The sequence below is a fragment of the Cynocephalus volans genome, chromosome X (genome assembly GCF_027409185.1).
Source record: "Cynocephalus volans isolate mCynVol1 chromosome X, mCynVol1.pri, whole genome shotgun sequence".
Taxonomy (NCBI): domain Eukaryota; kingdom Metazoa; phylum Chordata; class Mammalia; order Dermoptera; family Cynocephalidae; genus Cynocephalus; species Cynocephalus volans.
The window spans coordinates 42688712-42713609 of record NC_084478.1 but is presented as its reverse complement, the minus strand read 5'-3'; the positions used below and the strand labels follow the sequence as shown (position 1 = coordinate 42713609).

Sequence of the window (24898 nt, the reverse complement as noted above, 5' to 3'; positions counted from 1 at the left end):
ATCCATAAGTGAGACTGTGGTGAACATTCTTGTAGCTTAATATATGTGCACATTATTGTTTCCTTAGGATAAATTATTAGAAGTAAAATCTCTGCATTGTGGCCTGCACAGGCCCCAACCCATTCATGGTTTGGATTTGCCTCATAAAGCAAAGTGGAGGCTTTTTCTTCTGGGAAGACAAAGTCGTCTTCTCCTCTGAAAAAGCCTCCTACATAGTGGGCTTTAAAAAAATGAAGTAATTTTATTTTATTTATTTTGTTTTTTTTCAATAAAATGAAAAAAAAAAAAAAAAAGCTGTAGGTTCAGCATAAAAGGCCAGCCTTTAAACTGAATAAATTTTGCTTTCTTTAAAAAAAAAAATAAATGAAGTAAAATCTCTGGTCTAAGTGGAGGAATATGTTTTAGACTTTGGAACATTGGATATGAACTGCAAAAACCTACTCCACCCACTCCCGACCTCACTCCCAGAGATATTCCAACTTACATGCTTCCCATTCATTTCCATGAACTTTTTGAAGTACCTGCATAGTATTTTAAAAAATCTTTGCCAAGTCTATAGATGAAGTATTATACTTCTCTGTTTGAATGTTCATTTCTGTGGTTCCTGATGAAGTTAAACAATTTTAATAGACATATAGGTCAGTAGTAGTTCTTTCATGAATTGTCTATTCCTCATCACTGTCATTTTTTTTTTTCCTGTTGAGTATTTGTGTTTTTCCTATTGATCTGTGGAAGTGTTTTTATCTTTCCTGGCCTGTAAGGGGATCTGAACCCTTGACCTTGGTGTTAACAAGGTCATGCTGGAACCAACTGAGCTAACTGCTTAAGAGTGTCTGTCAAATTACTGAGTGTCAAAAAGATGGATTGTTTTTGTTTTTTTCTTTTGCTTGTTTGATATTTTATGTAAAGAAAACTAAGCTATCCACCCTAAGTGAATCATTGTGCAGTATATGCATGTATTGAAATAACACACTGTATCCCACAAATATGTAGAAGTGAATTTTAAAATATTTTGAATAATAAAAAATAAATTAAAATATTTTTAAAAGAAATTTTATATTATTATGAATTTAAGTCTATCACTTTATGGTTTTAAAATCAAAATTGTAATTTTTAAATCAAAACTATAAGAACATTCACCTATATTTTAATCATTTTTACAGTTTTATTTTTTACATCTAAAATTTCATTCACCTGGTATTTATTTGAAATTGTATGAGATAGAATTTTAAAATTAAGGTAAAATTCAATCAAATATCATTTATATTTTTAAATTTGAAAAGTTCAGAATTCAGGGCTGAGCCCGTGGCGCACTCGGTAGCGTGCTGCACTAGCAGCGCGGCGACGCTTCCGCCGCCGCGGGTTCAGATCCTATATAAGGATGAGCGGTGCACTCCCTGGCTGAGCGCCGGTCACGAAAAAAAAAAAAAAAAAGAAAAGTTCAGAATTCAGCATTTACATTAAATTCTTGGGAAATAATGCTAAAATAAACCATCATGCAAATTGCTACTTATTTGAATTGGCAATTCTTATGTTGTTATTTTTAACCATTATAACAACTTATTTTATCTATGTTTCTATTATAAAATGAATGACAATTCTACCAAAATATAGAAGTTACTTATTACAGTAATATGAAGATCATTTAATCATGATTTTGGATTAATCATAATCCAAAAGCTTACTCAATAAACAATCTAACTTATCTTCTAGTCCCTATAAAATAGAATCAACAAATTTCAAATAGTATTTTTTCAAAAATATGTCTATATGCATTCGTTTTATTTATATTGTTTCTTATTGAAGTTCACTTCTAAATGTGTATCTCTTTAATGATAGTGAATATTAAGAGTATAGATTGTTCCCACAAAAATAAAAACTTTTGAAAAGTATGATTTCTAATAGCTCCATATATCAAGTAATACGTTAGATTTTTAAAGATAGTAGAAAGTATGTTTTGTGAGAGTAGAGGGAAGAAAAGAGTAGAATTTGGAGTCAGGAAAACCCAGATGTTTAATGCCAAGTTTTTTACTTACTAATAACTTGAGGAATATTATTCTTATTATTGAGGCTTAATTTCCTCTTTTGTTAATTGCAGAAAATTAGACATACTTTCTAAGTCATGGATAAAAATATGAAAACTAATTAATATAAGTAAAATCTGTCATAGACTACCTGTAGCATATTGTAATACTAAGTTATAATAGCAATTTTATTGTTGCTAATATATTGAAAAGGTAGCCACTCAACCAGTAATATATTCATTTATTTTTATTTAACATTTAAAACATACAAAATAATGCTCTTTCTGTGTGGTAACTTTGAAAAGACAAAAAAAAATTAACAATTAAAAAAATTATATTTACTTAATAACACCCCCAAAGTCATGGCTAATAAATTGGTGAATGTATTTTCAAACATTTAAAAATATGTACATGTGTATCTATATGTACATTTTTAATAATTTTTTAATTGGTAAGTAAAAATATATAGTTTAATGGTATACAATCTGATATTTTCAACTATATATACATTGCGGATTGACTAAATCAAGCTCATTAACATATACATTACCTCACATTTTGGGGGTTTTTTTAGTGATCTACTCTCAGCAGTTTTCAAGTACACGGTATATTGTTATTAACTGTATCACCGTGAGGTACAATAGATCACTAGAACTTATTCCTCCTGTCTAACTGAAATTTTGTGTTCTTTGACTAACATCTCCTCAGGCCCCCCCATCCCACAGCCTCTGAGAACCACCATTTCTTTCTATGAGTTCAACTTTTTTAGATTCCACATATAAGTGAGATAATGAGGTATTTGTCTTTCTGTGCCTGGTTTATTTCATTTAACATAATGTCCTCCAGATTCATCCATGTTGTCACAAAGGATAGGATTTCTTTATTTTTTAAGGCTGAATAGTATTCCATCATGCATATACACCACATTTTCTTAATCCATTTATCCTTTGATGGACACTTAGTTTGATTCCATATGTTAGCTATTGTGAATAACACTGCAATATATATGGGAGTGCAGATATCTCTTTGACATGCTGATTTCAATATTTTCAGATATATTCTCAATAATGAGATTGCTGGATCATATGGTAGTTCTATTTCTAATTTTGTGAGGACCCTCCATACTGTTTTCCATAATGGCTGTAATAATTTACATTCCCACCAACAGTGAACAAGAGTTCCCTCTTTTCCACATCCTTGCCAACACTTCTTATCTTTTATCTTTTTAATAGTCATTCTAACAGGTGTGAGGTGATAGCTCATTGTGGTTTTGACTTGCAGTTCCCTGATAATCAGTGAGATTGAACATTTTTTCATATACCTGTTGGCCATTTGTATGTCTTCTTTGGAGAAGTATCTATTCAGATCCTTTGTTATGTGTAGATAATGATACGTAAAATATGCATAGACTATTGAAGACAATTTATGCGTGGTGTACAACTTATTTTAATTAATTAATATGTCATGAATATTTTTCACTGTAAAATAATATTTTTATGATATGTACTTTAATGAACAAAATATATTCCATTATATGAATGTAATTTATTCTACGTGGGGGAATTTTATTTCAGTATTTTACTAGTATGACAGAACTGAACATTCTTGTCACTTGGCTCTATGTACATCTCTGATATTCCCCTAGGAAAATTCATAGAAGTGGAATTTGGGGGTTGAAGGTAATGAATACTTTTAAGGCTTTTAATATAGTTTCATACAATCTTTTAAACTGAAGTATGAAACACATAGAAAAGTACACAAACATAATAATAGAAGCTGATGATTTTTTTAAATTTTAGTATACCCATGCTACTGCCACTCAGACCAAGAGTTAGAATCATAGCTCAGAAGCTCCTCTCACAACCCGCACCCCCCTCCCAGCCACCACTCTCTCCCCAAAATAAGCACTTTTCTGACTTCTAATGTCTAGATTAGTTTTGGCTGTCTTTGAAATTAATATAAATGGAAGCATCCAGTATGCCCTTATGTTTGCCTTCTCCAGTTCAACATTATTTTTGTGAGATTCTTCTATGCTATTTCATGTACTGTAATCTGTTTATTGTTTCTCTGTACAGTATTCCATTATGTGAATATGCCAGTTTATCCATTCAACTGTTGATAGAAATTTGAGTTGTATCTAGCATGGGGCTATTATGAATAATGCTGTAATAATGCACATGTCCTTTGCTGCGTACATGTACATAATTCTTTTGAATATAATTGGGAGTAAAATGGCCGGGTCATATGATATGTGTATGTTTGGCTTTGGAATGACCACAAAACGGTTTTTCAATGTGGTTTTACCAATTCACTCTCAACAGCAGTGTGTGAGAGTTCCAGTTGTTCCACATTCTCATCAGGAATATATATTTTTAATCTTTTTCCTTTTAGCCATGATGGTGGATGTAAATTGGTACTTCATTGTATTTTAACTTTCAATCCCCTCATGGTTAGTGCCATTTTTATATCCTCTTATGTTAAGTTCTTGTGAGAATATTTTGCTCATTTAAAAAATTAGTTGTTTTTCTTTTTCTTATAGATATAGAAGTTCTTTGGATACAAGTCCTTTGTCGGATATATGCATTGCAAATACCTTTTTCCAACCTAGGCCTTGCTTTTCTTCTCTAAATGGTGTTTCTTGATTAATGAAGTGCACTTTATCAATCTTTTCCTCTAAGGCTAATGCATTTTATGTTTTGTCTAAGAAATAATCACCTTGAAATCATTAAGATATTTTTCTATATTTTCTTTTGGAAATATTATGTATTTCTTTTTACACTGAGGTCTACAAACAATCCGGAATTGATTTTTTGTTGTCTCTCTCTCTCTTTTTTTTTTTTTTTTTTTTTTGTATGATGTGGAGTAATTTCAAATCCAATTGATCTGGTACTATATATTGAAAATATCATCCTCTCTCCACTTAAGGAAAGTGCCACCATTGTCATAAATTAGGTAACTGTATACTGTCTATTTGTTCTCACATGAATACCACATATAATTATAATAAATATCTATATATCTATATCTGGTTGAAACATTCTTAAACTTTGTTGTTCTTCAAGATTGCCTTAGATATTCTTGCTCCTTTGTACTTCCATATAAATATTAAAATTGGCATGCCAATTTTATTAAAAATTAGCTGCTTCAATTTTCATTGGAATTGCACTGGATTTGTAGATTATTTGAAGATAACTGAAATCTTTACAATATTGGACTTTCTATTCCATGATCAAGGTATATTCCTCTATTTGTTTAGTTTTTCCTTAATTTCTCAGTAATATCTGTAGTTTTCAGGGTAGAAGTCTTTTCTGTTATTAATTTTTTTAATTGAAACATAGTTGATGTACATATCTGTGTGGTACAGTGTTGAATGTCAATACCTATGTGCAATATGTGATGCACAAATCAGGATAATTAGTATACTCAACATTCTACAATGTGACCACTTTTTGGTTTTTGGTATAAATTATCAAATTACTCCCTACGAATATAAGAATTTGTGCTCCAACAAACATCATAAGATTGCTTATTTTCCAATACGTTGACGAATATCTTTTAGAAGTCAATATAATAGGTAAATGACAGTATATCATTGGTGTTTTAATTTGTATTTCATTGATTAGTTTCTATTTTTCTTGTTTGTTTGTTTTGCTTGTTGGCTGTTGGCATTTTCGTCAATTTCTTATGTTCTTTATTCAGTTTTCCAGTAGATTCTGTCTTTTTTATTCATTGGAAGATCTTTTTAGATAGTAAAACTGTTACCCTTTGTCTGATAGATGCTGCAAATATTCCCAGTTGTCATTTATTTTAATTGTTTATTGGCTTTAATTTCTAGATGAATAATACAAATATTATACTTAATCATTTTTTTCATATTCCTTTTTGTTTCTGAAAATCTTCCCCACACCAATATTTTATTCTAGTTCTGTTATTATTATTTTTTACACTTAGTACTTTAATTTCTCTAGAATAATTTTTGTAGAAGGTATGAAGTCAATATTTATTATTTATTTCTAAAGCAGACACCTCTGCTTATCTTAATACTAAAACTTTTACACATTTGAAATTAACATTCAGAAATTGAAAGAATAAGGAAGCTAATCTTGTGTGAAATTAGGTCAAGATTTGGTTAGATACTAAATTAACACATAAGGGAATTGAATGTGTTTAATTGTTTTCTTTCACCACAGGGAACATGTTGTATGAAGAGCATGGTTTTACAATACTTGAAAAGATTATTAGGACAAATGATGTGTTTCACTAGTGAAGTGTTTGTGTCTATATTTTGATGATATGAAGTAGTAAATATAAAAGTAAATTATTTTTAAAAACATAGAAACTGACACAAAAGCTTGCTCTTAGTCCACACTTTAAATTACTCACACCTGTTATCTTTTTCCATGGACTATATAGAACAAACCTTCAATTCCTAGAGACTGTTTTTAAGAGGGTGAGGGAAAACACAAAAATTATGTTAGAAAGTCTCAATTTCTATTGCACCATTAACTGAGTGATATTGTCATAAGAAAATATTCAGAGCATTTTTGAATGATGGCTTTAGATAAGTTCTATTCTATTAATAATGATTTGTTATTAAATATACAAGGTGTAATTTCTCACCAATTTTTTAAGGTAAGAAGAAAAGCTAATAGTTTTCCTTTTTAAATTAACTTACTTTGCAAAGCGTAATACATTTACATTGTTCAAAAATTTAAAAGCACTGTAAAAAGTCTCCCACCTCATCCGTCTACCATCTGACATACCCTCACCAATCACTGATTTTAGTTCCAGAAATATATGTACAAAATAAATTTTCAGAAGTAAAAGTTCTGGTTCAAAGGTTATACATATTTGATAGGCATTGCCAAACTGTCTTCCACAAATCTGTGCACCAATTGATACATTCCACCAGCCATATAGAAGAATCTGCATTTTCCCACAGCCTTGGCAGCATAGTGTATTTTCAGACTTGGGTTTTTGCCAGTGCAATAGATGAAGGTCTAATTCTTCATTTCTCTCACTATGACCAAGGCTAAGCTTCTTTTCTTTAAGAAAATTCATTTGTATTTTCTTTCCTGTGACTCTGTCTTTTATCCAACTTGCTTTGGATTTGTTGGTCTTTTTTCATATTAATTTGCAGAAGCTCTTTTATGTGTTAGGAAAATTAGTCCCTTACCTTATCTGACATGTGAAGATGTGAATCACAATTTTTTTTTTTTTTTTGCATTTGTCTGTCTTTTGACTTTGCCTATAGCTTCCTTGGTCATACAGAAGCTTGTGATTTTTATGTAGTCCAGTTTATTAATTCTTTTTTTCTGTTAAGCAAAGTTGTTTAACTTGATACAATTTACGTTTTTATATGGTTGGCTACTCTAGACGGATATTGCTCCTCACACTGAACAAAAAGAAATTAATACTGCATTTGGAAAGTGTCTGTGATTCAAAAATTCAACAGATATTTATTGAGGGTCTATCATGTGTAGGAACCCAGCTCATCCAGAAATCAAAGCTCAGTGAGGGGAGGTCAATGTAAATAACAAATTAAATAGTGTGAGGTAAATGTTATCATGGTGGAAGTACGAGGTCTGTGAGGATATACCTAATGCGACATCATAAGCTGAAAACTAAGTCTTATTAAAAGCTCATTTTACGCTGGCCCTGTGGCGCACTCGGGAGAGTGCAGCGCTTGGGAGCGCAGTAGTGCTCCCGCCGCGGGTTCGGATCCTATATAGGAATGACCGGTGCGCTCACTGGGCCCGCGGTGCGGGCGATCCCCTTACTGGTCACAAAAAGACAAAAAAAAAAAAAAAAAAAAAAGCTCATTTTACTATTCCAGGTATTAGTCAAATCTCACCCACTGCGCTGTTTTCTGTCAGGAATTGTTCTGCCTCTATCACCAGGAGTGGATGGATTGGGAGGATGAGAAGGAAACCAACAATATTAGTTAAATGCTGTGCAGATTTCTGTGCTTATATATGAAGCCTAAATGAAATGTAAACTATTCTGTGATCAGATAAAAAGGAGTTCATAGCTCAATTTTAGAGATTTGGGGAAAATATGATGGCTATTATCTCCAGTAGGTTTAGAATCGAGAGGCTTTTAGATGCTGTTAGTTGCAGCTGTAAAACAGTTTTTACATGTACTTGTGAGTAGAAAATGATCCAATAAAAATAAAATGTTTAGTTATCTCCTTTTAAATGCTACAAAAATAAGTTGAGGGCATTATTATATTACGTATTACAGACATAGAATTACATTTGTGATATCATCTCTCTCTCTCTCTCTCTCTCACACACACACACACACACACACACACACACACACACACACACAGAGTTCAGCACTACAGACATAGTTATGGATTTGAACTCAAGAAACACAAATAGGCACAATTCATCTAATGTTATGTTCACTTGACTTTATAGCAGGATACAAGTCAGGAAAAGCAGATATAGTATCATGATTCATTATTCACGGGAAAACATTCCATATTGCCTGAGCATTCTTCTTCTTTTGCCCCTTCACCTACCCAGGGAAATGCTGCCGGGGTTGAGAGCCAAAGTGTGTGCAGGTAGTCTTAAATACAAGCCACCACCTCTATTTCCCATCAATCTTTTGCACCATTTTAGTCACATAGACCCAAGGCCTGTATTCCAACTCACACCTCCCCCTATTGAGGTGCAGATTCACACAACAAAGGCAGGCCCAACATTCCCATTCATCTGAAAGTTAGTGCTTTAAGGAAACATTGCTGTGGGAGCCTAAGGTCAGTCCCAGGGTGGCCTGCATCAGTCCATGCTGGATGTTAACCCTTTACTCATGCACTGACATGCATTTCACACAACATGGGTAAATGTATTTACAACATGTTTCAATGTACACATTCTTTGCATATAATAAGATCTTGGGTAAAATTTCTTCCTCTATAAATTAATTGATTGGTTATTTTGTCCGTAAATGTTTTTGTTTTTTTTAACCCACAACTCTTGGGTCCAATTAAAGAATATAATATTCATTAGTAAGTCTTTTAAAAAGTGTCTTAAACAATTGTTCCAAGATATGTGGTATTGTTTAAAAGATGCACTAGTATATTAGTATGCTTATTTAGTTTACTTTCAAAATATTCTCCTTCATTATTCATAATATCATAAGATTATTATATAATAGATTTATATTATATAACATTTTATTTGTATTACAATGAACTATTATACTTATATTATTAGAATGGTATTATTAATAATATCACAAAGAGTTGCCATTACAAGTTTACATTCTTTATTCTTAGGTACTGGTTTTAACCCCTGATATTCTAAAAGAAAATGCTTTATTCTTGATCATCCTGGCTCTTGATTTACACTTAAGCTTGAGTAATAATTGCTAACATTTAATAACTTTATTGTTATTTGTTATCATACAGAGTATTGCTCAAGGCTATTTTCATGGATTACTTTTACTTTATTTAATCCTTATAGTAACTTTATGAAGTGGGTACGATCATTGTCCCTAATAGAGAGAGAAAGCATTTAGAGTAAGAGAAAACTTGCCTAAAAGGTAAGAGCTGGGACCAGGATTTAGATCCAAGCAGCCTAACCCTAAACCCCACATTGTTAACACTGTGTCGTACTGCTTCCCAAGCTAGTAAACGTTTCTCAACCCCAATGTCATAATACATGTATAATACTGGGACAACAATAGTACCTATATCATAGAGTCATTGGATAGATTGATGAAACGAATAAATGTGAAAGTCCCAAGCATGATGCTTGGTATATATTAAGCTCTTAATAAAAATAACTTACAATCATTTTGTTATATTCTACTCTAATCCAAATGTTCTTTTTACTTTTCTTTTTTTTAATTGAAACATAGTTGATTGTACATATCTGTGGGGTGCAGATCAGAATATCAATACCGGTGTGCAATATGTGATGCTGGAATCAGGATAATTAGTATATTCAACATTACACAATATAATCATTTTTCATGGCTCTTTCCCAATTCCTCCCTTACCCCCTCCCTCTCCCCATTTCCCACCTCAGGTAATATCAGTTCCATTCTCTCCTTTTGAAAATTCAAAGAATTATTGTGATTGTTGTATCTTTGTTTCTTTCTTTCTTTGTTTATTTTTTAGCTCCCACTTATGAGTGAGAACATGTGGTGTTTCTCTTTCTGTGGCTGCCTTATTTTACTTAATATAATTTTCTCTAAGTTCATCCATGTTGCTGTGAATGGCAGAATTTCATTCTTTTTTCTGCTTCTGCTTTACTTGGTTACACCGGGGCTCACAAACTATAAATCGCAAAAATGCAAACCTCACACCAGTTTCCCTTGTACATAAAAAAATTAACTTTTATAATTTTTCTTAACATTAATGAAAGCTAGAAACAAATATAGTGGAAGAAATTATTGTTATACAAACAAAAATTATAGTTTGGTTTGGTTTTAATTTTATGATGTTTTTTGAACGTAAATCATTCATTTGAGATTTAGGAGACGTGCGTTACATATTTGGTGCTAATGCTGAATAACTTGGCTTATCCATTTTTATAACTACAAAGGCAGTGTGTCTGGCATATAATACACAACACACCATTATATTTAGTGAGTGGATAAATGAAGAATGTACTCATTTACTGTTATTAGTTGGACTTGCGGGTGCATTTGTGTGAGGCGTGTGTTCTGAATTTCCAAAAAGGCATTAGTGTCTTTAAATCATAGAATTTTTGGATAGTGTTGATAAATAATTTTAATACATTAATTAAACCTTAACACATAACATATGTAAGTAATTGATATGCTGTTAAAACACCAAAATCAGTAAATTTCTAAATATTTTGTGATAAATAACTTTCAAAAATACTTTTTCCCTTTTTTGTTTATCCATTAAAATTGTTTATCATTAAATCTTTATTTTCCTTTTAGGTTTCTAGAGCTTTACCTGAGAAACAAGAAGAAATTGAGACTCACATTAAAGACCTTGGGCAGCTCGAAGAGCAGTTAAATCATCTGCTTCTGTGGCTGTCTCCTATTAGAAATCAGTTGGAAATTTACAACCAACCAAATCAAACAGGACCATTTGATATTAAGGTAGGGACTTTCTGCTTTAAGTATTGTTTTCTAAAAGAATGGCAATATCACTGATATTTCTCATTCATTATAATTATCATTGTTAAAGCAAAAATTGTTACTTGTTAAAGCTTGGTAAGGAAGACTTCATTCAGGACCATCACAGCAGGTATAGGGGACCACTGCAGAGGGGTCTTGCAGTGGGACAGAGAGATTGGGCTCAACTCCGAATACATGGGTAAGTGGGAATTATAGCCAAGGAGCAGTGTGGGGGTTAGTGGATGGACAGTTACTAAGAGGAAGGATCGGGGTAGGGGGTTCTGGCTAAACCGACCTACTAGGATTCTTGCTGAAGACAGGCCAGGGTGATCAGATATCACCTGGGGGATAGTGGCAGATGAGAAACCTGATCAGACATAGAGGGTGATCAGATATCAAGGGTGCTAAACTGACTTAGCAGGGCTCTTTGCTAAGAGTATTATACAAGGAAGTATAATACTCTTCTAGACAGGCCTAGAAGAAGGTTCAGAAGGTTGACTAAAGTTTTACCATGGAAAGAATCTTTGTCAGCATCGTCATTGCTGTTATAATAATAATTATTATTACTATTTGTCTAGCATTTTTTCTCAGCATTTACTAGATCTAATGCTTTCATTAAACTCATATCACTAGAATGCTTGCTCTTATTTGTTACTGTGATCCATTTTCCATCCCTGCTTTAATAACACTTAATACAGATTTATAAATTCCTTATCTAAAATTGAAGTTGTTTAGGAGATTAAATGCCTGCAAAATAATATGTAGGCACTTTAGTAGAAATGATAAGGCCCTCTCAGACCGACTCCAGTTTACCTTTCTATTCTCTTATTCTGCCAACAACCTCTCCTTATATTCTAGCCACACCAAATTATATGGCATCTTCACATTCATGTGGTTTCATGCCAGACATTTGTTCTTTATTTTTTCTCTTCTTTAAATGATTTCTTTCAGTTTGTTTGAGCATGACGAATTTTCCTCCATCCTTCAAGACTAAGTTCACAGTCTAAGTGCCTATTCAAAGTTGTCTTCTCTTTCACAAGCACAGTTAGGATCCCTGTTAGAATTTCTTATAAACCTCTTTAGCTGTCTCCTATTGACTTTGTATGTTGATTTACACTTTAATTTTACAGACCTGAATACTTCATTACACTGTTCTTCGAGTGCAGAGGGCATCCTCTTACTTATCTCCTCTCCCCCACTCACTTCCAAACACCCCCAGCCCAGGGCCCAGTATATGGTGGTTACTTGTAAGTATTTTTAAGTCAGTGAATAAAGTTGGTAACAAGGCACCCAGAATGGTTATGAGATGCTGCAGGTAAGCCTAGGGCTCCAGAAAAACATGCCAATTGGACGCCACCATCTCCTTTCAGAGTCTCCATACATGTCGATTGTTATCTTTCTCCCTTCTCAGGAACCTGTTCTTAGAACTTGTCCCAACATACTGCCATGTTTTGCATTTCCTTATGGGTGCAAAAGTTGAAGTAGCCCGTCACATAAACAAATTCAGTTGAAAGCCCAACCTATTAATTAATGTAATGTTTGTCAACTTTGGACTAAAAAAGATATGTAACATCTTTGAGTAAAGTTTTCCTTTTAGTTTGTTGATCAGATTGTTAAATTTCTTTACTTTCCAGGATTATAGAAACCTAACACTTTCATCTCCATTTAGTTGCTTTTTTGCTAGAAGAGAGAGCAAAGATACAAGGAGTCTGAGGATCATCTAGAGAAGACAAAGTGAAAGTTTGGGAAAGGTAGGCTGGAGTGAGGATAAGGAGATAGAGAGAGGTTTGCTATAACTAAAATGAGTTATATTAGCAAAGTATACTTCACTACTTTTACCTTACTTCTTCCTGGCACTTATATCTACTATTCTGATACCTACCCCCAAGAGTGGATGGCATTGTGTTAGTCACAGGTAAACAGCATTTCACCAGTGCAAAATCCAGCCTGCTCAACAAGTGCCATGGTCATAAGTTTGGTCTGATGATCAGACTCATGAGTCACAATAGGCTTTACCCAGTAACAAATTTAGTTATCTCTAAGGAAGTATACAGGACAAGTAACAACACAGGCTGCACATTAATGGCCCAGTGGAGGTCTTGATGCCAAGGCATGGTTTTTGATGCCATGCCCCAGTCTCCCTGCATGGTCACAAAGGCAAGACTGAGTGAGCACAAAGCCCATATCAGTTCAGAGAAGCCATCCGTTCTAGGATCCTTTCAGTTTTTCCGCCTAACTAGTACACAGAGTCCTCAGAGGTATTTGACTAGCTCCTATTCACCAGTGAAACTACATCTCATCAATACTAATTTTTCATCTTTCAATAAACAATCCCAACAAGAAAGTACAGTTACTTGGCTCAATACCCAATAACCTCAGCCAGATTCTTAATTATCTTGGATCCAGTATATTCCTTAAAAGTCCTTGATTTAGTATTACAAAGAGGAAAAGCCATAAACTCTTTCCTCCCAACCAGAAGTAGCTTTTTGTAACTCACAAGTAAAAGCACATTTCTCGATATTTAAATATAATCTATGGTTAAAATGTGCCTCTTCGTTAAAATAATGAAACATATACTCAAACACTAGCTATCTCTGTTCATGGAATATATTGGAGAGAAAAGATTTTTTAAAATCCCCTGACATACATAGATACTGTTCACTGAACCAAAGTGACTTTAGTACCAGTCTGTGCTTCCCAGAATGATTCTCAAATATTGAAAACCTGCATTAAGTCTTTGTTTGTCCATTGTCCATAGTTTTCTGCCAAAGAATCCCTGCAGTTTGGAATAAAAGACACTCTCAGCTGTGTTAATAACTTTTCTTTATCAAAGCTACAAGTCACCACTCTCACTGCTATATGTAGTTTCAGAGAGTCATGATATTTGCCTCCTGCAGCTTGGTCTAAATCACTGAGGGGAGAGGCAGCTGCTTTTCCCTGGCAGAAAACTCCCTGGCTTCAGTCCTCTGTGCCTGTTCTGAGATTTTTATCTCTGGATTGCAGATTTCAAAAATATTCCTTTCGCCTTTTTCTTCTGCTTATGGTGGTATCCAAGGCAAAAAGAACATAAAATCATACTGTATATGTGATGACTTGAGAGTTTCTCCCAATAATTCTCAAATCCCTAGCTTGTAATCAGGAAATGGTGACCTGTGTGAATAATTTAATAACCTACCTAGTTCTTTATCTCTGTTTGTCTAGCTTCTGTCTCTACTCACTGTCTAATAAATGATTTATTAAGATCGCAGAGTTCTTCTGCTTTAAAATACAGAATTTTAGTCTTTACAGCCTGCGATAGCCCTCTGCTTAAAGAGATTAAACATTTCTTTTTTCAATCAAAGAAAGATGGGATAAATGGACTTTGCTTAACTTGACTGAAAACCAAAAAATAAAGTTTTTAAACAGTTTTGAGGAAATACCCATTTTGATTGCAGAGAAAGAGCCTGCCTGTTAAAAAAAAAAAAAAAAATCCTAGGAATGAGTTAATGCAAAGAAAGTAGATGTACAAGCAGCCAGGCCCCTGGCTCCATTTCCTAAATTTCAAGATACTTTCTTTGTCTACCGTGGTGGTCATGGCTACCTCTGAAAAAAAGGGCCGGAGGCTTTGATACTTGGGTCATTTGTTTTCTCTAGTCAAGCTCTGAGCACCTGTTAGAAAAATATGTAATACTCTGTGATCCTCAGTTTTGCCTGCTTGGCACTTCATGCTTATTGATGAAATGCAGCTAGCTGTGTAATGAAACCCAAATAAAAAAAGCCTTAAGGGCTCTGTTCTAATACATTGTTTATGCTGGAGTGAAAATTGACTGCACATTGCTTGGTTTGTGCAATTTACTCCCGAAATATTCCTATTCAGGAAATCCTGCAAATACCAATATTCATCTTAAAAATCACCTCACAGAACCCTTAGCAAGCTGAGAGACATAATCAATGAGATCATGATGTAGAGGGTGAAAATTAGGCATAATCACAGCCCTTTCCCATCAGTCAGCCCACTAGAAGGCATGCCTTTGAATTTCGATTTTCAAATGTACTCTTAATTTAGACGTAAAATATGTTGATTTCAGATTTCAGAAATGATAATTGAATGCTAAGATCCAGGGACCAGTTTAGAATTTCTATAAAGGGTCTTATGTTTTTAATCTTTAATGAATGCTTTCAATAATGAGCTAGAGGTATATTACTTATCTGGTATAAAACTGCCTAACTACTGCTTTCTAACCTTTTTATTAAAATATGAAGTAGGGAGGAAACACATAATTTTATGTTAAGGCTTACTGACTGAAATACTTTCATACTGATGACAGCGAGAATTTTTTCCTCCCCTCAAGAATGACTTTCCTTCTGTGGCCTATAAATAAACACAACATGCTGCTCTGTTGGCTTTTCCTTACCATATGAGAAACGTAATTGCTTATAATGTCAAATCCTTACCAAAAACTACCAAAGGACACAATCGTACTGACTGACCATTAAAGTAACTGCATGCCAAAAGCCTTTTCTACACGTGTTCACATTGCTGTGAGTGTTGTCAAAGAGAAGTTGTACTGGACAACTTAACAGGCAAGAAAGGCTTTATTCAAAACTTTTGCAATAGAGGAGAAAGATTTATTTTTTATTTTTTAAATTTTTTATTGGTTATGAATATTCATGGGGTACAAAGCAAATTGTCACCACTCGTGCCTAAGATGTGATGGCCAGATCCATACTGGAAGCATGCCCATTACCACAAATTGTGATTATATCCCGTGTCCCCCACCCAATTATCCACGACCTCCCTCCCCATCCCCCATTCCTCACTATACTTTGTCCCTAGGTATGTTCTCTCCCTCTGCAAGTCCAACACACCACTGTGGTCTTTCTTGCTTTCCTTCTTTCTCTCTTAGCTCCCACTTATGGGTGAGTACAAATAGTATTTATCCCTTTGTACTTTGCTTATTTCACTCAACAAGTTTCTCCAAGCTCATCCATGTTGTTGCAAATGGGAGAATTTCATTCTTTTTCTATGACAGAGGAGTATTCCATGGTATACATATACCACATTTTCCTTATCCAATTGTCCATCAATGGACATTTACGTTGATTTCATATCTTGGCTATTGTGAACATTGCTGCAATGAACACGGGAGTACTTGGTGCTTATCAAAGTTAAATTTCTACCCTCTCATAGAGTCTGGGAGATAGAGGTGCCGTCTTCCTTGATGATTACATTTCAAACAGATGGCTCCCAGGTCCTTGAGAAAGACTGACAAGAGCTGGGAGAAGATCTATATCTCAGTGAGGCAGAGAAAGAATTTATAATAAGGTTTCTAAAGTAAATGCTCTAAGAAAAGGGAAATTGGGCCTAAAGTCAGGAAGAAAACTGTCTCAAGTTTAGTCAAGCCGAGGGTAATGTTAAGCAGAATTTATCAGCCCCCCCCCTTTTTTTATTCAATAAAGTCTATACTTTGTTCAAATTTCTTTGGTTTTTATCTTATATACTTTTTCTGTTTCAGGACCCCCTCCAGGATACCACATCATATTTAGTTGTCATGTCTCCTTAGACTCCTCTTGATTATGACAGCTTCTCAGACTTTCCTTGTGTGTTTTTTTTATTAAATATTTTATTTATTATTAGCATATGCATTCTTGCAAATCGTGATATTTCCTATCACCTTTACCTGACCCATCACTTCCCAAGCCCCCTCCCTCCTTCCCCCCATCTCTAGTATCCTCAGGTTTGTTCTCTCCTTCTGAAAATTCAATGTATTTTTGTGGTCTTTTCTTTCTTTATTTCCTTCATTCCTTCCTTCTTCCTCTTTCCCTCTGCCCCTCCCTCCCTCCTACCTGTCCTTCCTTCTTAGTAGCCAGTTATGAGTGAGAAGATGTGGTATTTCTCTTTCCTTGTCTGGCTTATTTCACTTAACATAATTTTCTCCAGACTCATCCATGTTGCTGCAAATGGCAGAATTTCATTCTTTTCATGGCTGAGTAGTAGTCCATTGCGTATATATACCACATTTTCCTTATCCTGTCATCCATTGATGGACACTTAGGTTGGTTCCATATTTTGGCTATTGTAAATAGAGCTGCAGTGAACATGGGAATGCAGGTATCCTTTCGACATGATGATTTCCATTCCTTTGGATATATACCCAGTAGTGGGATTGCTGGATCATGTGGTAGTTCTATCTTTAGTTGTTTGAGAAACCTCCATACTGTTTTCCATAATAGCTGTGCTAATTTACAGTCCCACCAGCAGTGTAGAAATGTTCCTCTTTCCCTGCATCCTCGCCAGCATTTGTTATTCTCAGTCTTTTTAATAATGGCTAGTCTAACTGAGGTGAGATGAAATCTCAATGTGGTTTTGATTTGCATTTCTCTGATGACTAGTGATGCTGAGCATTTTTTCATGTACCAGTTGGCCATTTGAATGCCTTCCTTTGAAAAATGTCTATCCATCTCCTTTGCCCATTTTTTAATTGGATTATTCACCTTTTTACTGTACAGTTGTTTGAGTTCTTTATATATTCTGGATATTAATCTCCTGTCAGATGTATAGTTTGCAAGTATTTTCTCCCATTCCATAGGTTGTCTTTCCATTTTGTTGATTGTTACCTTTGCCGTGCAGAAACTTTTTAGTTCGATATAATCCCATTTATTTATTTTTTCTTTTGTCGCTTGTGCTTTTGGACAGCGCCCCTTTTGTTCAAGAGAAAGCAGGTTTCCCATTGAACAACTTAGGGAAGCTAGTTCACGTAGTTCATTTCAGCAGCTTTCTGCTGTTGAAGGACTAATCAAACCAACTCTGAGACTTGGTAGCAGAGGATTTTTGCAGGATGGGGGGGAACAATCAGTCATTTAATGAGAGGTATTTGTAGGAAGTAAGAAGAAAAACAAAGATTAATGGTTGGAACAGGCTATAAATTCAGTTTCTGAGTCCAGAGGGCAGCCAGTCAAGAAGACTCGTAGACATTGGGCTGGAAGCATCCTTTGATGGTGGAGTGAGGATGGCAGTGGCAATCTGATGGATCTTTTGGTTTTCAGTTTAAATGCTTTCAGTGAGGGCATAGACATCAGAGAGGCTTCAGTAAGATCGTCCAGTCATGGTTATTTCCTGGAGCAGAATATGGAAGATATGGGAGTTCAATGAACTTCCTGAGTGGCTTACACAGCAGCAGCTACTGGCATGAAAATTGTCCATACATAATTTGCTGAGGTGGTGAGTCCTTTGCAGTTTGTATCAAGTCATCAGCTTCAGCTTATAGGAAACTGTGGGGAAAGGGTACTACAAGACAACCTAGAATCTCAACAATCTGGACAGTCAGGTTTTAGTTCTCCATGATGCCAAGACAGGAGGGTGGGAGAAAAGTTGGAAATGTTAATTTTGATAGTTATAACCAGATATTGAAGAAAACTGGAAGAATTTAAAATTGGTAAGCACTGGCAAAATGTGTAAGACAGCAGGATCCAGTCCAATTTACAAGTAGGTAACAAAACCGTGTAGTTTACAAAGAAATGAAAAATAGCTCAAAGACAATGAACAGGAATAGAATCTGATAACCCGCAAGAGTGTGCTATAGTTTTTTTTTTTAATTGAAACATAAAACTTTTCTCTACTGTCACCCCTCTTTTGATCAAAGATAACCAAAGTAATATTATTCTTGTTTACAATATAAAGCAGATCTCTATATAAGTTCAGCAAGAATGGTAATTGACCACATAGGACTTTTCCTTTCCAAGCAGCTGTCTCGTTTTAATAGTAACATTATAAATAAGAAAAAGTTGTTTTGCATTTTTTTTCTTTATTTTTATAGCAGTTTTAGTTTTACAGAGAAATTGAGCCAAAAGTACAGAGAGTTGCCATACCTTCCTCCCCCACACACATACATAGTTTCTCCTATTATTGACATGATACATTAGTGTGGTTCATTTGTTATAATTATAAATCAATATTTATATATTATTATTAACTTGATTTTACATTAGGGTTCCCTGTCTGTATTGTACAGCTCTGTGAGTTTTGCCAAATGCATAATGTCATGTATTCACCATTACAGTATCATACAGAATACTTTTGCTGCCCTAGAAACCCTCTGTGCTCCCCCATTTATCCCTCTCTCCTTCCCTCCCTTCTCTCTCATCCCCTGAAACCCTTGCCTTTTTAAGTTTGCTTTGCTGGAAGTTTTCATGGGGAACCTCAAGATGAATAAGTCCTAGAGATATAGTACCTATGGTTAACCATACTGTACTGTATACTTAGAAATTCACTAAGAAAGCAGATATTATGTTTAGTGTTCTTATCACAAAATAAGAAGAATAGGTATAGTAGTAGTAGCAGTAATTAAGGTGGGAGGAAACTTTTGGAGGTAATGGGTAAGTTCATGACATGGATTGTGCTGATGGTTATGTATGTGTATACTTACCTCCAAACTCATCAAGTTGTATGCATTAGATATACACAGCTCTTTGTTTGTCATTCACACCCTCAGTTAAGTGGTTTTAAAAAATGGAATCTCAGATTTGACTTTTAAAAGCCTCTATAGGTTACAAAGGCAAGCCAAGCACTTGCCATCAGATTTTACCTACAGTACCTATAGATTCGGCTGAATTATTCTATTCTTCAGGTTTTTAAAATACACTGAGGTTCCTAGGCCTTCCAGGAAGAGAACTTCCTTTCTCAACTGTAAGACGGGGAATTCTGTAAGTCAAGTTCCAGGCCAGTTTTTCAAAGTGCTTTGTAAGCATTAGCTCCATAAAGTCAACCATACTTCCTTAAAACTGTGTGGTCATATCTGATTCTGTGCATATAATTCTCAAATATTACATTGTGATCAAAGCCTTGATTACATAATCAATTTTCTCAGTTATGTTCTGTTACAAGGAAAACAGATATTTATTGAACTTATGCAAATAATTATATTGCCATGAAAATAAGAATGCTCAATAAGAGTTCCTGAATTTCAGAGGGATCAGGCAGGGATAAAAAGATAAATGTTTCATTCTGTTTACAAAGGTTTAATCCACTAAATTATTATGAGTTATAAATAGCTTAAGAGAAACTGGAAAGGAGTTCCTTATATCCAGAACACAAAACACTAAAGAATGAGCAATATTTCAGACAAAAGCCATAATCAAATCATCCTTCACTAGTTCATTCAGTCCCGTGTAATTAATTCTTGTCCTGCTTGATCTTGGGTTAGCAGTCTCATGAACTCACCAGCTTCTCTAATGAGTTCTGGAAATCCTGACTCTGCCCAATAAAGTTATTTAAAGCACAAAGTTATTTAAGCACTGGCATCAGAAGTCTGTACCCCAGAGTACCTGGTATAGTCCTTTTCATGGATCTCTAAGACAGTCCCTTTTTGTAGAGGATGAAGCATTCCAGTCTATGCTGATTGTAAGAGCATTCAGGGAAGCATCAGAGTAAGCCAAAAAACTATCTGTCGATGACAAAAGACTTAAAATGACTGTGAAGATCTGGTAAGAGTTCATTTGACAATAAAATTTGTTTTTGTTTTTCTGTAGCATGCAAAATTTTAAAATAATAAGTAGAGTTGTGATTGATAACTAATGTTACTCTTGTCTATTATCAGGAAAAGCAGAACCAGGACATATGGAAAGCTAGGGCTTTAACAGAGTTCTAAGAACTTCATATAATTGAAGAAGTATTTTAATTAATAACAGTTGACCCATACAAATATAACCTAGGGAAGATTAAGCATCTCTTCTTGCTTGACAATGCTTTTCATGCAACTCGACATATCAAATAAACCAAATTACTTTTAACATCTCTCTTTTTACAGGGTGAAAGAACAAATCCTTTGAGGTTTTTCAAATCAGTTTTGAGATCAAGATTCATTCTGACTTGGGGAAAGCAAAATATCAAAGGCTGTAAAAATGTCAAAAGTTTGAACACTTGGCTAAATAGGATCATGGGTCATTATGAAATTATGCATGGCTACCTATTTAACCAAAGTGACAATAAAAATTTCACAAATAAGTACAGGAGGTAACAAGACTGTAAGACTTTAGCTCTTTCAAAAGTGAAAAGATTGTGTTTACTTAAATAATCAAGGACATGATACAATCAACATAAAACACAGGAAATTATTCTGTTAAGACACAGAATCTTTGTTTCTGAGGCAGATTAATTAATAGTTGCTGAGTGGAGGTATCATGATAATGGGGAGAGAAACAAAAGCCTCAAGTTTGAATTCCAGCCCTGACTTACTGGCTTTATTACATTTTTTAAATCACTTACCCTTCTTAACCTGACATTCCTTTTTGTTAAAAATGAAAAATTCAGCCAATATCTCTGGGAGTATATTGGATAAAGGCAAAACAAAGGTAGAAACACATTTCCTAAGTCACAGAAAAAGCTGGTGAATGAAACCCTTCCTGTTGTAGCAGGTATTTTGGTAAGAGCTTTTAAGATGAAAAATTAGGCTTGCAAAATAACCCCACTTTCAAAAGAAAGCAGCAAATTATTACCAGAAAACTACTCCCAAAAAGAGAGCAGATGGTCATAAGATTTTCATCATTCATCAGCCCTACTTGCCCACATAAGGAGAGAACTATAAACTTGAGAAGAGTTTCTTGAATTGAGACTTCCTGGAACAGATCATTCAAATAACACTTTGTTGGTCGAGAGAAAACTGCTATGGCTTTTGCTGTTTCCTTCCTTGTGCGGGAGAGGGGAGGAGTGCTTTCCCTCCTCCCTTGCCAAGTCAACCAGGAGGCCTCCCACAGGACCTTGATTACAGTTGTATTCAGACCATTCTGTTTATAAAACTCTAAAAATAGTTTAGAAAACTGAATATCCTCTTGCACATTTTAAAGGTGACATCTATTTTTGCCCCTGAGATATTGTAAATATTGACATTTAAAATGCGTTACATTACTCCTTTGAATGTATTCAGTGGAATCCAAATACCATAGTAATATATCTACTTTTTAAAAAGTGTCCACTTAAAAATACATGAACAAGCCCATCTTTAATAAAATAGAAGTTTTATATCATTCCTTTTTCTTCTTTAAATCATATTCTCATTCCACTTTCCCAAAGAATTGCATCCTAATGTAATATATATTTATGCTATGAAGTCTTTTATTAACCACTCCATCATACTTCTGTATGACAAATATATCTACTTGGACTTAAATTCAATTTTTAAAAACAATTTCCTGTGACTGTAAGGCTTTAAATATTTTTAAAGATCCTTTAGATTGAGTTGTATCTATAATTATTAATAACAAATATACCTAGTGATAACCAGATGACCTTAATAAATGTGCAGCTTTTGATAAATAATTATTAAACATACTAAGTGGATTTTTACTGGAAATGAATCTATTAGTGAGATGAATGGGTGAGTGCTTGATGTTACCTTGATTAAAAGATTTCAGTCACCAATATTTTAAATTGTACTTTTATTTGACATAAATGTGTCTTGGATACAGTGCACCATTGGGATAGGTCAGAGAGGTGTGTTTTTATTTTGTAAAGTTGAAGAAGGACTATCAATCAAAAAGTGGGGGGAAAAATAGAATGATGCGTCTACCACAGGAGCAAACCCAGTCAAATCTCTTGTAGAAGCTGAGAATCTGGAAACTGATCCCATGAGTACCATCGTTGTCCACATACTCCTAGAAAAGCCTTTGTGTACCTCTGGGGACACACCCAAGTCTGAAGATTGCCCCTCTAGGAGAGATGAACATTTTGTGGGAAGTGGGAAAGAGCAGCTCAGTCCCTGGCTGGACACTTGTTAAGCTGTCAAAACACCATCAAGTATATTTCACTCCAGCCCATGCCTTTAGCCATTGCACAGTTACTCACTCCGGCAACACGCTATCACACTGTTGACTCACACTGAATTTACTAGCGTCTAAAATCCCCAATTATTTTTCACATGTGCTGCTTCTAGGTGACATTTATCCCACCTCCCCTTGAGTTATCTATTTTGGGGGGACTAGATGCAGGGCTGTCAGCCCCTTCTTTGCCCTTACTCAGATGTATCCACTGAGGTCCCTAAATCTTAGGTTCAGAGCATCCCATTTTCTCATCCAGTCCTGACCAAGGCAGAGAACACAAAAGAAACCCACTACCACTGAGAGGCAGCATCAGGAACTAGCTTTGCTGCCCTGTGTTTGGTTTCTGGTTCACTTCTAGTGATTCCACTTACTGTCTTTCAGAACACCCAGTCTTCTTCTTCTAGTCACTTCCCCTAACTCAGTTCTGATTGTTCTACCTCTTGCTACCCTACCCTTTACTCTGCCACCCCAAGAAAGAAAACCTGTTCCTGACCCTGAAATATTTGACTGAGGCCTTAGTAAATTTATAACCCATTAATCCAGTTGATAGGAGGTATAAAGAGGAGGGGTCTTTGAGTCCTGATCTTATCATACAATGTATCATAATCTCTTAAAATTTCTTTTCAGCTTCGTATTTGGTATGTCTGCCTTTTATAGCTTCATCTATATTGTGAAAATATTTTCAAGCAGACTGAATCCTAAGACAGAGCTCTACAGCACATCACTGGAAACCCTCTATTTTGAAATCAATTCCTTTTGGCTGCAATTATTCAATTAGTTACCAAACTCTTATTGCTTTATTTCCTAACCAGATCATATCGTTCCATTTTGTCATCAAGCATATATTTGGCGACTTTATCGAGCATAATTCTGAAATTAACATGAAATTTATTTGCATATATCCCTGATCAACCTTTGTAGGTAAACTAATGAAATCTCTATTCAGCTAATATGGCATTTATTAACTTCATTGTACTACTATGTTAAGGTGGCTCTCACTCTCAGTTTGCTTAGAGTTGAGTTGATGTATAAATATACCTCAGTGTCCTAAATGCTATCGATACAAAAACATTTACAATGTAGTGTAGTAAGTGCACTTATATGGTGCCATGATAGCCCAGAAGAGTAACTCTTGACCCAGCCAGGTTATGGTTTAGAGCACGACTACTAAAGAATGGTCCCCAGACTAGCACCATCTGTATCACCTAGAAGATTGATAGAAAGGCAAATCCATAGACCTCTGAATCAGAATCGGTGAGGATGAAGCCCAGGAATCGATGTTTTAACAAGCTCTCTAAAAGATACTTTTACTTTTACTCTCAAACTTTAGTTTGAGAAGCTTTAGTCTAGGAACAGCCTCAATGAGGATATGATTCCTGAGCTGGATCTCTAAAGAGAAGCAGGAATTAATAGAGTGAAATGTGTGTGGAGGAAAGGAAAAGTCTTCCAGAGAGAAGAGGGGAAAAAACAGAGATATGGAGGTGTTTAATGGCATGAAGAAAAACAAATCCAGTGATGGTGAAATGTAGCTCAGTTTTGGTGAGATTTAAGAGGCCACTTTTAGGAGCTTAGAAATTATTTTTAAGAGAAGTAGTAGCCACTAAAGAGAGGTGACTGGCAAACTGCCATATTTGAGGAGTGCAGGACCAAAAACAGGGAGAGTAAGCCTGGCCAGTTGGCTCAGTTGGTGAGAGCATGGTGTTGATAACAGCAAGGTCAAGGGTTCGAATCCCCCTAAGGAAACAAACAAACAAACAAAAAACAGGGAGAGTAGTCAGGAGGTTACTGAGGTAGTTGAGGAGCAACATGGTCCTGAATTAAGACTTTAGTAGTAGGGACAAGGAGGAGATACTTTAAAAAACTGTATTCCAAATTGTTGCTCTTGACCCATTGATGAGTTATGAAATCAATGCAATGGGTAAAATGAAATAGAGTAAGATACTGTAGGGTATAGTAGAATATAATACAAATTA

At 34.8% G+C, this 24898-nt stretch overlaps 1 protein-coding gene across 2 annotated transcripts in view; it reads left to right on the top strand.

Moving 5' to 3' along the window:
- The window catches only part of DMD (dystrophin), a 2107999-nt gene that overhangs the window by 1362794 nt on the left and 720307 nt on the right, over positions 1-24898 (top strand). For both annotated transcript variants that reach the window (XM_063083086.1, XM_063083084.1), the window contains exon 48: positions 10950-11114. In XM_063083086.1, coding sequence (XP_062939156.1) covers positions 10950-11114 — 165 coding nt within the window. The remainder of the gene's footprint in view (positions 1-10949; positions 11115-24898) is intronic.